An 18,039-nucleotide genomic window follows, 5' to 3' on the forward strand; every position below is an offset into this window, starting at 1 on the left:
AATCTATAATTTTAAGACACCTGCTTCAGGGTTATTCATTTAGTAATAGTTACACAATCATGCATAAAGGTTTTTTTTTTTTTATCTCATACATGTTTTCTTTCAAATTCACCCTAAGCTGTACCTACACATTTCTTTAGTTTGGAATTTACCAATTATGCATTTTTGTTCGTGCATTTATTTATTACAGATTAGAGCTGCAACTTTTGCTTTTCATCATTTATAAGAGATTGATATATCAATTTATGTATCATAAATCATTTAGTCTGGCAAGCAAATGTTGTACTTGACTAGTGACTTAAATAATAACCAATTACAAAAACTGATGTTTTTAAAGCAAATGATTTAAAGGGATAGTTCAGATGTTTAGGGTTGGGGTGGATTATCCACCTAAAAAACAGCTCAACTGATAATAAAATTAATACACATTTTAATTGTACACTATATTTAGAATATTTTCACTGCTTTACATTGTTGTCAGGGAACTAAATCCATTGTCTCACCCTATGTTTTCCTAGAAACTATCAGACTCCATTGACAAAAGCTATAATTTTACCTCACAAGCTGCTGTACTACTGCTGTCTGGCTCAGACATAATAGGTTAGTTAGGATTCAACCTCACCATTTAAAACACCACAGTGACACGATAACATTAACTGTTCAAGGCAGTAGTTGTCTAATCCCTTTAAGTGGCTAAAATGTGTTTTCCTGCTGCTCTGTCCACAATCTACAGTAACACACTAATTATGTTTAAGTATCTTATACAACCACTCTTCAAATAAAAAAAATCCAAACTATCCCTGTAACGGTTCCAGCTTTCATTAAATCCGGGGCAATTGAAGCTGCCTGCATTCAGCTGAAAGATCCACCGACTTCAATCAGGACGTTTTCGAAACAACCCAACAGGGACTTTCAATCACAACATTCAAAGAAGTCAAAATCCATTATGTGGCTCAATTGAATCGTCTAGATTTATTCAATGCCATTTACAAAAGCAAGCACTCACTTGCTGTCTAATTACAGTACTATTTAACTGCAGTTGAACCCAAAACTCGTTACGGTGGACCCCAAAAAGCTGGCATGTGATGCTCTGAGAAAACAAGGCTGGTTTATGGCGTGTCTAAGCAGCTGCCTCACAGAGAAGATGACATTCAGGAACACTAACTGCTTTCTGGTGTGTTAGCATGTTATTCCAGACATAAAAGTTACTGCCAATATTAAATAGTCAAATACATGTATTTTAATCACGTAATTTCTTACATTTGTACAATACATGTTTTTCTTGTTTTGACAGTATCTGAAAGACTTGAAAATGTACATTTCCATGACACCAACACGGAACAATTTTGGTAGCCACAATAAAATATGTAGTCACATCTGTAATGAAAGTGTTGTTTGACAGCAGTGTTTTACATAGCAAACAGGATAAGGAAAGCAACCATCAAACAGAACAGTCCCATGGCTTCAGACAGGGCAAATCCCAGAATGGCGTATGAGAACAGCTGCTGCTTCAGAGATGGGTTCCTGAAAACAAGAACAAACCTTCAGTCCCTCTACGAAACAAAGCACACACACGAAAACCTATCAATCCAAGTGAATTTCAATAATTTCAGGACGCATGCTTGTGAAAACAAACCTAGCGTAGCCAATGATGAGACTGCCAAACACAGTCCCAATTCCAGCTCCAGACCCAGCTACTCCGACTGTGGCAGCTCCGGCTCCGATAAACTTGGCAGCGGTGTCAATGTCCCTGCTCACAGCGCTGGTCTGGAAGCCCCTCAGTGAGACCTGGGTGAGGGGGCTCTGTGGCATCACAGCGACACTGCTCTGGAGCAAGAAAAGACAAAAACTTTCTTGTTAGAACCTTTATGTTCAGTTTTATCCTTTTAATTGTCAAATTAAATACAAAAATATATTGAGGGGACCATGAGTTGTGATTTCTTTGTACATGTAGGTTTTGGAAATCTTGAGTTTTTTGACTGTAGGACATCCTAATTTGACACATTCGGTTCTTAACATACACGATGCACATTTGGCATTATTTCTGATAAATTACACAGTAAATAACCCCAACCAATTAGTCAGAATTAGTTCTAAGTAAATAAGAGGTAGAGTGCCATTTCTTCTTACCTCTGTTTTGAGCTCAGGCCTGGACAGCACGGAGGCAGAGAGGGGTCTGTAAAGAGCCCGGGAACCAGCACGGACCTGCAACAGCACAGATACAAATGTAGTAACACACACACAAGCTCAGAAATGAAACACATTGTTGAAAGCTATTCTCAGTCTGTTTGAGCAGGTGGAGGCAACTTGAATGTCACTCTGTCAATCACAGTGTCATTGACTGCAGAGTACATGGAATGACCTGCGGCCTTTAAAGATCTGAGAGTACAGTCTGTGCTGTCAAAGTCACTCCTGGGTACTTCTAAGATAACCTGTGGTGCAGAGAAACTAAATTAAATATTGATAACAGGCGCTCTAACAAGCAGGCCCAGTGTGGTTTTAAGTGGTTAGCCTGCTTGAGCTACTAGTAACAGAAATATGACCTTGGAGAAAGACTAACAATCCAGGCTGCACGTATTTGGGAGCTTTAAATGCCCAAATGGACAATTTGATCATTTGTGGATGACTTGCACAGCCTTATGGGAGATTATCAGGTGAACTCCGCACTAAATTCGGCTAACAGAGGCTTGTGATGACCTTAGCTAACAGCCATGACTGAAAATGTCCGCCAAGAGCTACAACATGAGGCACAGAGCCAGTTTTTTATTTCCTAAGACAAGTAGCATGCATTTTATTCATACACATTAAACCCACCGTGCAGTTATGTCCGTCTGTCATTCTGAGCTTTAGCATTAGCTAGCTAGCCTGTTGGCCTACCCTGCAGATACCCTTGCCAGTTAGCAGCAGTCAAGTTCACCCAGAGGCCCACCGGGTTTACCGGTGATATTAACGAACCACAGCACGGAAATCACACCGAGGGAATAAAACTCACCAGAGCCGGCGTGGAGACGAACTTTGCACAGGCGTACATTTTCTTCTTTAGGTAGTTTTAACCGGTTCGGTCAAATCTGGTTGAAGCCCGGGTCTCTCTGTGGAGGGAAGACCGGAGAGAAGTAAGGTCAAACAGGTGTAAAAATGCTCCACAGACAAAATAAAGGCATCCGTATGTACATTCACATCCACGCTGTATGATGTCCTCACTTGTGCGCTGCAAGCTGAAGTTATGAGAGAGGATGAGAGGGGATTTGTACAGATACGCTTCTCATTCAAACTGCCATTACACACTTACCGACTGCAGAGGTCGAACCACAGTGTGCGAAGTGCGCATGCGCGGTAATGATGTCTGTAGTGTCCCGGATGATGACAAAGGAAGGTCATTTCACAGAAACTTTATTTAAAATGACCACAGCAGCAGTGTTCATTCACAAAACTGAGTGTTCTTTGTTTGTACATGCATACTGTGTTCACTAATGGATGCACCTTCATTGTGTGAATACAGTTAATTAGGATTAGAGTATTTATTTTTATGAAAATGTAAATTGACAGCTCCTACTGGCTCTACTATAATGTTGGCCTGAAAAAGTGTTGTGAATGTAAGCTGAGGAAATGGGTTCATGAGCACATTAATCCACCAAATGCCTGAGGGGAGCCCTTATGTAGTTAAAACAGGAGTCTGTGTTAACACTAGTGGTAAAGAACAATAACTTCCTTTTGTCAACATATCCCATTAAAAAACAGTATATAGTACAGTATATAGATCCTACAAACAAGTATCGTCTTGTAGTCAAAATGTGATGAAGTGTATATTATTCCCTTTGTGCCTCAGAGCGTTGTTGTCTAAAAACAGGCTGATGAATACAGGAACGGCAGTTTATTCTGAGTAAATGTCCTGCTGCCATAAATACTCAGTAGAGCACAAATGCTGAGGCTGAAAATAGTCCCCAAAAACACACAATTTACTCCGGTTTGAATGACATTATCTAAAAACTACAGTGCTCAGGAAATAATTTAGCCTTTTTTGCCCCAATTTTAAAATGTATATATAAAGATGACAAAATGTTGGTAATAGTCTTTTGAAGTGAATTATTGACAGTAATGAAAAGATAGAATATCATCAGCCTTATACCTTATAGCAATGGTCATTTCATTTGATATTGTACTTTAGTGGTAAATTAAATGAGTTTCAAGCAGATTTGCATTTAATCAGACTCCTATAAATGATCCAACATACAGTGACTCTCCTACCTCTGGGGCATGTGTGAGCATCTGTGCCAGCCTTTGCCTTTGGTTGGTTTAGCTTTGAGTTTATGTTCACCGGCAAACTAAAATAGCCCAAGAAACGTTTTAAAGTAGAACCTTGCAGGTTAATTTGGAGTCCCAAATGGTAATACAGTGTTTGTCTTGTCAGGCTGCATCTGTGTGAATGAGGGGTTTAATGTTAACGTGTTGTAATGTGTCCAGTCAAGAAAGTGGGTTGGAAAGTTATTTGCCCAAAGTCAATTTTTACTTGCCCCTATCCAAATTATTTCATCTATGAGCAGTTATCAAATAACAACAAAGACTAAAGATAATTCTCATGTTTAATCTTTATTTAAATAAATAAAACAGAATAAGGATGCAGAGTGTCACTGATGTGAAGTGACAGTCAGGCGTCACAGGTCTTCTTCTTTTTTTATAGCTGGTGGCAACCAGCGTTAAGGTGCGTTACCGCCACCCACACCTACCAGATGGATCTACACCCACAAACAAACACAAAACAATACAACACAAAAAAATTATTTAAAAAAAATACTATATTTCATTTACAGCTGGGCAATATATTGATTTTATCAATTAATTCAAATTTTATGGTTTAAGTCAATGTTTAAGAATGAAAATCAGTTTTCATTTTAATTTAAATAATTATGGTATGAAACCACCACCACTTCCCTGAGCTCCTGTAGTTCATAGAAACCCTTCAGATGCCGGTAAAATTTCAATACGGCAGCAGGCAGTAATAAAAGTTAATTCCCGTAAAGACTCTCTCCCCTCAGTCGGTTTTGCAGCGTCCGACCTCAAGCAAACCACAATCCACTGTAAAGTTTGTCTGACGTCTGTGACGATTAAAACGGAGCAGCACGACTAATTGTGAAAAGCCCTAAAACACAGATGACATTAGAGGAATCATTTTATGTGGACTGTTTTCAAGCAAAAAAATAAAAAAAGATTAAAACCACAAATCAGCTGTGGTGTGAAAAAATTGGAGATTTATTTATTTTTTTAACGCTAACCTGGTCGGGCAGGTGAGTAGCTAGATTTAGTAGCCCAATATGGCATTTCACTTGCCCCGGGCATATCAGGCAAGCCTTACTGTAGTGAACCATGCAAATGTCATTTCACTTGTGTAAACTCAACTTAAGAAAAGTTCAATGGGAGCACGGATGACTGATCATAATTAAAATATAAAACCTATTACATGTATACTAAATTATTAGAATATGAGGATAACTGTTAGACATAAGGGATGAAATGTATCTGTGAGGTTGTAACAGTAACATTAAGATAATTATTCCTAAACAGTAGACTTCAGCTCAGCTGTGGGAACGAGGGTCTGCTTCAAAGGTGGAAACTCTTGGCTGTCGAACCAGAATGAGGTTAGTGTGATCCTGTTTGAAAGGTATCCTAAATGATATTATAAGTAGCAGGACAGTAGCACAGAAAAGAGCACAACATCTAAAAGACCCTGTTTTCTGTCAAATGGTCCACATCCTCGGCTTCAGGAGGACCAAAATTTCAGTTTCAAAATTAGTTTTTCCCTCAGAAGCTGCCTGCCTCTGTCCGCTACTATCACCTGTTGTGGTGTGAATTTAATGCTCCGCCCAGAGGGACTGATGGCTCTGGGTCCTGTCTGTGCATCTCACAGGCTGATGGTGGAGCTGTAGGCTTCCAACGCCGGGCGGATTTGTGATCGTGATGAATGACTCCACAGCAGCTGGTCTGTGATGGAAAGGTAATGAGCACAGGGAGTCTGCCTTTGCTGCTTTAAGGGAGGAGTGTGTGCGACTCTCTCGGTAAGATGTTATCAGTTTTACAGCGAACACGAAGCCACTGACTCCTGACCTCTCTGAGCAGAAACAGTCAGTAGATCATGTATGTAGCAGAAGTGCAGAGGAAGACAGCGACGGATCTTATGTATTAAATAGCACAGAACAGCCGAACACAAGTAACTCTATTCTACTCCATTCTATTTTATTCTATTCTAAAATCTGTTATCATCGTATATCATATTCTATTCTGTTCTGTTCTATATGTTGTATTCAGTTCTGTATTAAAAAGCACAGAGCAGCTGAACACAGCTAACTCTGTTATATTCTATCACATTCTATTATGTTCTATTCTGCTCTATTGTGTCCTGTTCTATCCCATTCTTGTAATTCTTTTTCTTTTTTGTGTTGTTTTATTCTGTTTTGTTTTCGCTATTCTAACATATTCTGTTTTATTGTATTCTATTCTGCTGTTGTGTTTTGTTCTGTTCTGTTCTATTACATTGTGTTTGATTCTGTTTGAGTCTATTCTATTTCTGTTGCCATATTCGGTTCTTTTCTTTTTTTCATTCGTTGTTGTCCTGTTCTATTCTTTTGGCAGATTTTGTTCTAATTGTTTGTTTTGAGCTTGTTGCTGCAGCAGTAATGAACTGCACACATTATCATGTGTTAATGAGAAGTTACAGTATGCACTGCATCATATGTTAAAAAACTTAACATAATCTGGTAAAACTAAAAAAGTCCAGTTATGATTATATTGTAAAGTTATTGCGTCACTGTATGCCATGTCCACCCTGAGACTGAGAATAGCTTGAACTTCAGTCACAGCAACCAAAAACAAGATCATTTCCATAAAGGTCCAGCAGAGGGTGCAATAGGGTCTGATGTGATCATAGCCTTTGTTACCGGGGTCATGGTAAAGGCACAAAAGAGATGAGAAACAGACTTTGTACAGCAGCATTGTTCTTGGCAGATTAATCAGGACAGAATATTTTCTGTGCTTGACATACACCTAAATCACTATCCCATAGGTAAAGTACGTTTATCCCATTTTTGAGACACACTGGTTCAGTCTAAACCACTTAGTCTTCCTGTTAACTACTGAAGTACACAAAGAGAGAGCTTTGAAAGCATCTTTCCCCCGACCTAATTCAGATTTAATTTCACATTGCTGATATTGTATTTCTGTTAATGCAAATGTAAAATGTAGGAATGTATTATACGTCCAAGTGTGGTGCAGCCACACTTATAGGTCAGAGCTAACCGTATGATAAAACATGACCATTTACAATATATTAATTGCAAGGCGGCACATATCAAAGTGGCCGTTAACTACCTGAGGTCAATGTCATACTGTCTAATTAACCGGGCAGCGGCTGTGTGGTCCTACATGGCTGTGGAAGGTGGAGGGAGCAGCCGATCTCACACACCCCCCACCACCCTTTACCCACCTCTTACTTCCTCCCATTCGGAGGCACGCACGCACTCGCTGTCTGAGCTCTTGCATAGAACACTGAGACATTCCATTTGCATGCCCACCCCATCAAGCTGGATGCACTCAGACTGGTAATAAAAGGCATTGACCCCCTTAACCTTTATGAATTACAATTTGTGCCTGCAGCACGTCCTGTCAGAGGCCTCAGAAAAGCAGGCACCTCAGCCAGGGTGTGTGCGTGTTGTTTTGCAGTTGTTAAGGAGAGGGGAAAAGGTTTTTACAGCTCCTCGTCGGAGCTCCTGACAAGCAGGGAGGAGGCGGTCTGACAGGAGAAGCAGGGTAGGGAGGGACTGCAGCGATGCTGATGGCTCCATGCTAATCTCCATTCCTGGATGCTGCACGCAACTACTGAGGCTCCTTTCTTTGTCAAGACCGAGGATACACAGCCTGTAGGGCTACGGTTCATCTGCATTCTACCTCTGCTTTGTTACTCTCCCATACATCACTTAAGGTGGTTTCCTCTCCTAAAATTATTAACTAAAGTCAATAATAGATAGATGCCCAGCCAGATGTTTCTATAAAGAAACATCTGGCTGGGCTGTCATTGCAAGTTGTCTATATTAAAAACAAATGAAGCGAACCTTATTACATCTGATTATGGGCCAAAAAGAACTGATGAAAGAAGTCTAACTACAACACTTGTTGACTGTTTTGTTAATATGAATGACGAGGACCAAACTACAGAAGATCACACTGCTGCAGCCTACACTTATAATCTACTATAGTAGTGTTATCTTTATGTGTCTTTATGCATGACAATGATTAGCTCACTTTCCACTTGTTCAGTCAGCTAGTTGAGCTCTATTTATCCACGAAGTGTCATTACAATCCAAAGAGATTTCAATCAATTAATCATCCATTCTATCAATATTCATTTGAATTGGTTTTAACGATGCTTTTTGTATGTGGATCCAGTAACATTTTGCTTCAAGAATGGTTAACACATAAGCTTAATATAAGGGAAGTTTAGATACCTGGCGTCCTGATGGGAGTTTAAGGTCTGAGTCCCTACATTAATGAACACCTTTAGGAGTTTAGGTGACAGTCGACTCTGTAGGGTTTGGTGCTGATTAAGACGTTCTCTGTTGTTTAATGGTGGTGCTTTGAGCTCTTTGTTCTTGTTATAAAGTTGTTCAGTTAAAATTGTTCAGTAAAGTTAAGACTTGTGAGTGTAATTCACATTCCTTTCTAATATGGCATATGACTATATTCTTTAGGGTAGTGGGTTATGAAAGGACCTTCTTTTTTGCTGATGCATATTAAGTCATATTATTGATTGCATTGTTATTCATTTCTATCTATATCATTAGAGGAATTTAAGATTTTCTAAGACTCACAGGTAACATGTAGCAGGGACAGTCGACCCAGTTTACATGATAATTAAAGGATCACGAGAAAGCTTTACTTTATACCCGGTGAATCTAAAAATGATCATGGTGCCATTTCTCCTGGGTGGCGCAGTTGATAATGACAACGGTGATTATCATACACCACGGTAACACTCACAGATGTGTTCCCTGAGAAAACAGGAGAACAGGTGGAAAATCAGGTGGAAACTGAAACCAGGTCCTTTGTTTTAAAAGCCTGGATGCAAACAACAGCTCTGCAAAGGCTCGACGTCGTGTTTTTTTTTTTTTTTTTTTTTAAAAAGAAAACTAGGATTCTTTAACCTGCGTGGGTCATATAGAGAACCTGAGAACCCTTTTCTTTGAGAGCGTCAACAGCCTTCAAGCAGCTGGTCCAATAATCCACAGCAGGAGCAGACGGGCGGATCTCTGATACCGCTGGAAATCATCCCACAGAAATGCAGCGAGCGTTCTTTATCTCTCAAAGATTTAAAGGACATTAGCATTCACAAAATTGATTTTTCAACAAATCCATAATAACACTGATCTTTGTGCTGCTGGTGAGCAGAGCAGTTGGAAGTGTTAAGAAATGCTGAGGCTTGCAGTATCATTAGTCTTTATCCTGACTTTTTAGCTAAGTCTGTAACACCTCTACATCCACTGGGTGCTCTATGCTTAGAAATGTTCAACTGAGCAGAGTGAATTTTATTAAATAATTCCTTAACAGCACGGTACTATAATGCCAAAACCGGCTGGCTCATAAATAAAGTTTAATACTGACATTGTGTTATCACAAACACTAGCGAGAACTGAGCTTTATTCCTCTTTCCTTCCTCTGTTTAACATCAGGAAATTCAGGCAGTGACTGTGTGAACAGGAGCGTGGCTGACAGGGGCAGCCGTGCGATGATTGGTTTACGGATCTGTGCTTTGTCTAGTCACTTCAAGGTCACTAAAATTTACAATCAAATGGCTTATGACACTTTAGTAAAAGCCACCCAAAGCTGACGACAGGGAAAGAAAACGAGCCGGCCACTTTAGAGGAATCTGCTTGACCTCATACTGTGGTCCATTACTGGGATGCACTGTTGTCTGTTTTTATTATAAAACCCAACAACGACATGCATGTTAGTTTTAGCAGACAGAAGGTTGTTAAGGACGGCATATGGAGGGTGGATTTGATAGACAGACGGTATATGGTGCACACAATATAGTAGATTGGAAGATTGCAAGCTCCAGTCAAACTGCAGTTACAGATTACTACACAAAAGAGCAATTAAATATGATTTAAAGGCCAATCTGTAATGGCAGTGTGCTGCCCCCTGTTGAAATATTATTGCCCTACTACTTACTGTTTTAGATGGTGATTTAGTGTGGTGTTCTGTCTAGTTGGGTTTATTTCACTTGTAGCTGTTAGTTTGATTTAAATAGAATTATACAGATAAATTCCTCAATACCTGAATTTGGAAGCTGTCCAAGCTTTGTTCTTTTGTTAAGCAAATCAAATCTATATGGTAAAATAATGAAGGGGTTCATTATGTTAAATATCAAGCTTATTGTCCATCAACACGCCACAAAACATCATCATGACAGCAAGAAATAAATACAGGCTTTGTTTCAATCATTAACAAAATTGCATTACCAACACTGGATATGAGAGTTGTTACACATAAGCTGATAGTCAAGGCATGTTTACTTAGCACTCATATGGAACGCTGTTGATTTTTATGGGACGCATATGGCTGCATTTTATTGTGCTCAATTAAATTGCTTTAAACTAGGATTAACTTTTTGGAGCGGCAATACACTATATAACGTCTCCTTACTGTTCAGAGCTGTTCACTGCACGCCTGCCGCAGATGTCTCCTAAGCACTGCTCACAGATCGGGGTGTCAAATATGAGGCTGTCACAACAATATTTAGTGAAAGAGCCCTTCCTGCTTTTAATGGCCTGACCTACATCCCAGTTCAGAGAGCTAATAAAGGCAGTCTGGTGGAGGTCCTGGAGCTGCACAATGTCACTCACAGATCCCCAACTCAGCAAGATCCGGAATGCTCAATTAGTTGCTTTTATAGGCCCCATTAATATGCATTAACTCTCTTTCCAATGTACGAGCACAGACAAACAGTCGCTGCTGGCAACACATCAGCCAGGTAACAGATTCTGTTGAACCCTTTCTTAAACGTAATGATTTTTGGCATCATAAAAACCTGTTGTACAAATAGAAAGGGAGCAGAACTGGAATACAATTAAGTTTATGTCAAAATACAGTGGTGGGATGCTAATAAGAACACGTACTTAGGTACTATACTTAAGTACCAATTTAATGTACCTGTAGTTGACTTGAGCAGTTATGCTACTTTAGACTATATGTGTCTATATATATATATATATATATATGTCATGTATAACAGTATATAATAGTAAATAATAATAGTAATAATAATAGTAACACATCTTGAGCAGTTTATAGACCAAATGATGAATCAATGAATTGAGACAAAAAAGATTAATAGATAAGAAAAATAATAAATACGCATTTATTTCACAGCTATAGTAACTAGTTACTTTGCAGATTAAGGTTTTACATCCAAACACAATTAGACATCATTACATCTTACACTACCTAACACATCTGTATAGAACTGTTTAGATTTTAGACCAGTAAAATGCTACTTACACATGAATGCATCTGTAATAATCATCCAATATTCTTCATCCAGTACATACAAGTACAAGTACATTTTACTCATAATACTTGTGTACACAAGTTCTCACGGTGCTATTGTTAGTTTTACTTAAATAGAAGGATCTGAATACTTCTTTCATCACTGTCATGTGTTTAAACTATAAAATGAGCAGGCAGACTTATAGAGCTAGTAAAAAAAAATATCACACAAAATACAACACAACAGTTATAGGAAACACATAACATTTAAATACAATAATTTATAACATTTATAACATCACTCAGCGTGGCACAGCTCCACTCCTGAAGCAAGACAACAGATAGCTCACCACAGAAACCTGCACAATCTGGTACCACTCCTCCCACACAATAAACCGATCTGGCACACAGCAAGCTAAATCAATCATGGCACTTTATTATCCTGTCACTAGTCTGCTTCCTGCAAGTGTGTTTACCCTGTCCATGGCCCTGCGATTGTGGCTGTTCAGTGTACATTAAGACAGACATAATTGAGATTGTGGGCGGCCGAAAGTGCAGGGCTCAACCTGTTGTCGTTAATCTGTCATATTGCCAAGAGTCACAGCAGCAGTGACCTATTGGAGGCTCCACCTTGGAGGCACGGCTGATGGAGCTTTGTTGTTCATGGCAGAGGGCCTCACCTTTTTTAGGTTTATTGGTTTGCCACCAACGGAGAGCCTAAAGAAAGCGTAATCTATTGCCCAACCTCTGACTTCAATTTCTTTCCTCCGCTCCTAATCCATGCTAGGTACTTTATGATTAGGAGTGACGCTCTTAAAACTCATCACCTCTGCATTACACACTGGTGTTCATGATTTGAGTTATTAAGGATCATACTAGGTTTCTTATTTTAAAGGTTTATCATGAAAAATAAGTTGAAAAACTCAACAGAGTGAAAAAGCCATGGCAAGCATAATGGAAGCTTAATACTGCTTTTTGTAATATTGTAAATTATACAGGCAATCAATTTGAATTAATTGGTAACCGTTCAGATAGGGGCAGATTCTTTTTAAATTGGATTACTGATGGTTGTGCTGAAAATTTGCCTTCACTTTGTACAAATTAAAGCTCTGGAAAAGCATTTACAAAATAACAAGATATAAATGAATGCAATCGTAGTGTTGGAAAAGGTGCTTTTTACAATCACACAACATATTAGAAATAATAGCTAACTCTTGCCTCAGCGGCCTGTTATTAATTACCTGGCAAATAGGACCTGTCTGTTTTCAAACTGAGTTATAGTGGTGGTGAGAGATCACCAAAGAAAATTAAACAGCAATCAAAGCACATTTCTATCATTTATATTTCTGATTGTCAGGATCACCTTTCCCAAGATGCTTCATAGCAGCACAACAAATCCTTGTGTTTTTTTTTTTGAGTGGCTCAATTTGCTGCCATTCATGTTTTATATTTATGTTGTATTACAGCAGTTATCAGTCAGCGGCATCAGTCTATCCTGCACTCCTGTTCTTTCCGGTATGCAGCATGATTTATTAGACATGGAAATATGAGAAGATGCTGTGAAACTGAATTAATTGATAGTTAGAGAAGACGTAGCTTCTTTACAGTAATCTGTGGCGTCCTCTGTGCAAAGCAGCACAATATGTTTACGCCACACTCACACAAACAGCAGCAATAAGACAGAACTCCAGCAAGGCTTATTCTACATCATGCGTGCCTTGATTTCGCACTGCAAAAATTCACAAAGCAATCGCTTAAATCTCAGAGAGGATCTAAGTATCTGGCTCTGTGTCTTCAGAATGCGGCTTCTTTTATAGCAAGAGGTTATATCAGCCCGGAGACCCATAAGTTATGAAATGTCAGGATCCTATGCATTCTAATTGAGTGTGGAACAGTTAATGGCTGTGGAAATTCAGCCACTTGACGTCTTATTCCCCTGTGTGCCGTTTCACAGCCAAGCCCATGAGCCTCAATTAAATGACAAAATGGGCCCATTCTTGAAAATAACAACAATAAAAACACAAGCCTATATGGCAATAATATCAGGTCTCACCTTGAATCAACAATGGTCACAGCTTGCAAATGGCTAAACTGAGACACTGTGATTAGAGCAGAGACGAGTGGGGCCAAGTGAGATGTCTCTTAGCAGCTTAATACAGGAATATACTGAACTAAGACTGCAACTAACTATTATGGATTAACCGGTTTGTCCATAAAATTTCAGAATAATACAAAAACTGCCATCATAATTTCCCAAAAGTAAACATCTTCAAAGTTCCTGTTTTGTCTGACCAACCCAAAATATTAGAAAATACAAATCTATATTTTCAACATCAAAGAAGGCGAAGAAAACCAAAAATTCCTACTTGAAAGCCTTTGAATCTTTGGCGTTTTTTCTTAAAAAATTGCCAAAGCAATTAATCAGTCATCAGAATAATTTTCTGTCAATCAGCTAATTGTTACAGCTCTATAGTGTCCATACAGTGTACATAAACACTATGTTAAAATATGTTTCAGAGTGAATGAGAAAAGGACTTAATTACTTCAGCTTCAAGCTGACACACAGCAGGTAAAACTCGGCCTGTCCACTGCACCCTCAGGACTAGCACAAGTTTTCCTCAGACTCAGGCCTACTTTTCTACCAAACTAGATCACGTCCCAAAATATATCCTCCCAAAACCCAAAAAGTCACCTATGTGTTGGCTGAGTAAAACTTTTAAAATCCAGAATCAATAACGCCTAAACCTTTTCCCATTTACAGCAGATGTCTCCAATCTATAAATACACATGGAGCATGTCCTATTAAATCCTGTGATATGGCGAGGGGCTAAATATTGACCCAATCCTGATTGGGGGAGATTTTTTTCACACCCTTGCTTATTGTTTTTATGACTCTTTGACTTTAACCCCTTTACTGCTTCACTGATTTCATGCGACAAACAATAGCTTTTCAATAATTCAATTTATAGCTTGCCATAAATGGAATTCAAAGGACAATGCTGTTGCAAATGAACACGGACGATGCTTTTGGCTCCAGCAGCACCCGGGTTGCCAGAGGAAAGAGAGAATATTTATTTTACGGATGCCTCACATTCCCATTAAAACGAGGAAGCTACATTTCCAAGCGTGTGGTATAAATCTAATACAGAGTTAAAGAGACAGATGGTGGAGTGAAACTCTCATGTGGCAACACTGTGCAATGGTACCACATGTAATGGCAATGGCACTGGCAGCAGTACCGTGGCTGGTGCCAATGGAGAAATCCTCCCGACACCATCCAAGGCCAGATTAGATCTATTAATACATGTTCATGTGCATCTATCACGCACCTGTTCACATACATGTTCATGTTGGCAGTCTGATCCTGATACACACATGGCCACATCTCGTTCATCATTTATTGCTAACGCTAAATCGCAGAGAGGTGATATGTGGGAATGGATCTAAGACTCAACCAGAGAAACGAATTACCCTCCTATTTATTTATCCAGGCTTTCCTGTCAGTCACAGCAATAATCAGACCTAACTCATTCAAATTTTGAGAAAATGAAGGATGCATTCCTTCCAGTTTTCAATTTGGAAGTGGCAACTATGGCCATGATGAATGTCTGAATAGTCCATCTTCTTCCTCTCATTTCTCCTAACCTTTCCTGACAGCTTAGATATTGCCTACCTGGTAATTTGCTCTACAATAATTGTTACTGTGAGATTTCCCCCAGCTTTTAACAAGGATTCTTAACACCCTCTGTAGGTGACAAAATGCAATTACAAACACAAGTGCCCCATCGTGACTGGTCATCAGCAGCTGCCACCTTCATTCACCAGCCCCAACCGGCTCCATTAATGAACAAAACAAAAGGCATGCAGACAGATCCAGCAAACATTTGCTGCAAATAAAACTTTAATTAAAAGATATGAGGCTGCTTTATTGATTAACAACATCGGTGATTAAAGTGTACGGCTGACATTTTTTTTCAGGCTTGCTGCTTTGTTCCCTCTCAGAGATCATTTATTTGTTGTGCGGCCCTGTTTATTGATAAGTACGTTTGATGAATGCAGATGCGGCTGTTTGGAGAGTGGGCTTGCTGATGGAGCGATCATATTGTGCGAAACACCAGGCTCAGGCAAGAACAGCTGTTGCGGCTCCATCCGCTGGGACGCCATGTTTCACCACCACCCCAAGTGCACATGCAGGCGTGCTGCTGTAAAGCTGCAACCAACATATTCACAGCGTCCTAACAACTCTATGAATTTTATGACACATCACCAGAGCTCCCTCATCTCTGTCCAGCACTAAAACCTTAATTATTGGACTAATTGCTATGGCTATATTCATCTCTCTGATAATCCTTTGGTGATTACATTTTGTGTTCAATACCAGGCTTATCTCTTAATTAAAAGGATTATTAACCTTTAAAATAGAGCCATGTGGGATTAAACCCTCGAATGTTAGTGTCAAAAGCATTTTCTTTTTACAAAACAAGCTGAGAATGAGGTGCATCATTTCAATCATAATCAGGAGACTGTGGGCTGGTCAGATGGCTAATAGCTGCACTCCACGTTAGCTTTTTTAAGGAGCTGACTTGCAACAGTAATAAGCCATCATCCATATCTCCTTCCAATTAAAGTCTACAGAATGCTGACATATTACCCCTGCTCGGCTAACAATCACCGCAAATAGATGGATAATGATTCAGTTCTGACCAGAGAGGTTCCAAACATGGTGAGAACAAGGTGAAAGGGTGAAGTCAAGGGTAAAAAAACCCAACTATAAACACATATACAGACAGTGAGATCATTGCCACGGTCAGTCGTCAAGGCCTTTCGTCTCCATAGCAGGTGAGTTCAAAGTTCAAAGTCAGCATTAGTGGAGCGTGATTGAAAATCATTGGAGATCTTGAAAAATAAGCATTTGTAGACAATGAATGGGGGTGGGCTGATGTGATTGGAGTTTGATGACAAACCATTGATCTTCATAAGGCCTCTTCATGTTCACCTGTGTGAGAAACTGTGAGGAGGAACTCGGGCTCTGATTAGCGCATGAATACATGAATGTAAATGATGTTCCACTGATACCATCAAAGTCACGGGCGCTGCTGCGGTCATCAAATGCAGCATCATTTTGTCTGATCAATATCCGTCCTCATCAATAATGTAACGGAACTATTTGGCACCAATGAGGCGAACATGAACCACGAGCGGGAGACCGTGATGCTGTACCCCCCCCCCCGAAGCTGAGTCAGGCAGTTAGAATCAAGAGCTGTTTGCCCATGCCAGAGCCACGCTGCATTATCCAGAGCAAGTCTTCATTTGAATGTCCTAATTAGTTAATTAGTTGGTGGTTAAGGATGATATGAGCATCTCATCAATCTCTCTATCTCTAAAAATAAACACCCTGGGACGCCGGTGGTGAGTCATTAGAACACTGATGACTGTGGGAAGTGTCTGTGAGGATTCGAGGTCTGCTTCTGACACTCCATATTTCCACAAACCACCCGGCTCCATAAAGAAGACTAAAGAGCCATTGCTGTGAGCATTGTATGGATGACAAACCAAGCATGACATAATGAGTTTACAGAAAGTCTGAAGAGCTCAATTAATGTTTTCTCATGCGTAGCTTTAGGGATTCATTTACTTGTTTATCACTGATGGAGGGAAAATGAGAATTAGGCATGAGAATGAAAGTTGTTTTCATACTCACAAATTATTAAAACAAATTTATTTTATAAGAAGGAGCGTGTGTTATGGCTTCAAATTTCCAAAAGGCTTTTATTGAAGTGGCTGTTTTTACCCCACTGACCTCTATCATGTGGACTTTTAATCATTACTTTAGGAAAAGTAACCGCAGTGCAGACAGAGTTTGTTCTTCATTTCTGCAGTGGTATATATGACGGCAAGAGGAGAAGAGGTGGGAGAAGAGGAAGAAAGAATAGGTTAAAAATAGTTAGCATATGGCAGCATATGATTGAGTTTCCAGGGCTCTGAAAATTCACTCTAATTATTCAACGGTATCCCTCTGTCATCCTTCCCTATATGCATTCCTTAGCGTGGAAGTACAAGTGACTCCAACTAATATACATAATTCTGCTACTTAATTGGCACAGATCGGGTGAAAGTGGGCTAGGAAAACTCCTTAGAGACTAATAGGGGCACATATCATTGGCTCCATCAGAACAGTAGTCCCATAGGTGATAGAAGTCAGCAAATATTTCATGAGCTGCACTATCAAAGTACCTCACCTCTGGAGTCCTGTGCACTATCCTGCGAAGAACACTTCCAAAACAGTTCTGCTGTCAGGTGTATTTATAGCAGGCGGGCCGATGACTGATGCTAATGCCACGGAAATTATGCAGTGCACTATTGCTGTCATAACAATATGTTAGACTTAAACAGCAAGGTTAACTAAACTAGTCATTTAAGTTATAAGTGGGCCACTGGCGTATGTCTGCACCCACAGATATGGATTAATCTTAGTGCTGCAGTAACCCTGAATTAGTTTTCATAGAC

At 39.6% G+C, this 18,039-nt stretch overlaps 1 protein-coding gene across 2 annotated transcripts; it reads right to left on the reverse strand.

Moving 5' to 3' along the window:
- Positions 1-1,217: 1,217 nt before the first annotated feature.
- On the reverse strand, positions 1,218-3,357 carry atp5mc3a (ATP synthase membrane subunit c locus 3a). 2 transcript variants are annotated; one of them, XM_070838127.1, is made up of 5 exons: positions 3,290-3,357; positions 2,993-3,089; positions 2,131-2,205; positions 1,637-1,827; positions 1,218-1,524 (listed from the first exon to the last, which is right to left on the reverse strand). In XM_070838127.1, the coding sequence occupies exons 2-5, from the start codon at positions 3,029-3,031 to the stop codon at positions 1,410-1,412; spliced, it is 420 nt and encodes a 139-aa protein (XP_070694228.1). In that variant the 5' UTR covers positions 3,032-3,089; positions 3,290-3,357; the 3' UTR covers positions 1,218-1,409. The 2 variants fall into 2 exon arrangements, with proteins under 2 accessions (XP_070694228.1, XP_070694229.1); XM_070838128.1 differs by having other exon boundaries at positions 3,202-3,304.
- Between the last annotated feature and the right edge of the window lie 14,682 nt (positions 3,358-18,039).

The sequence above is a fragment of the Pempheris klunzingeri genome, chromosome 10, assembly GCF_042242105.1.
Source record: "Pempheris klunzingeri isolate RE-2024b chromosome 10, fPemKlu1.hap1, whole genome shotgun sequence".
NCBI classification, from domain to species: Eukaryota; Metazoa; Chordata; class Actinopteri; order Acropomatiformes; family Pempheridae; genus Pempheris; species Pempheris klunzingeri.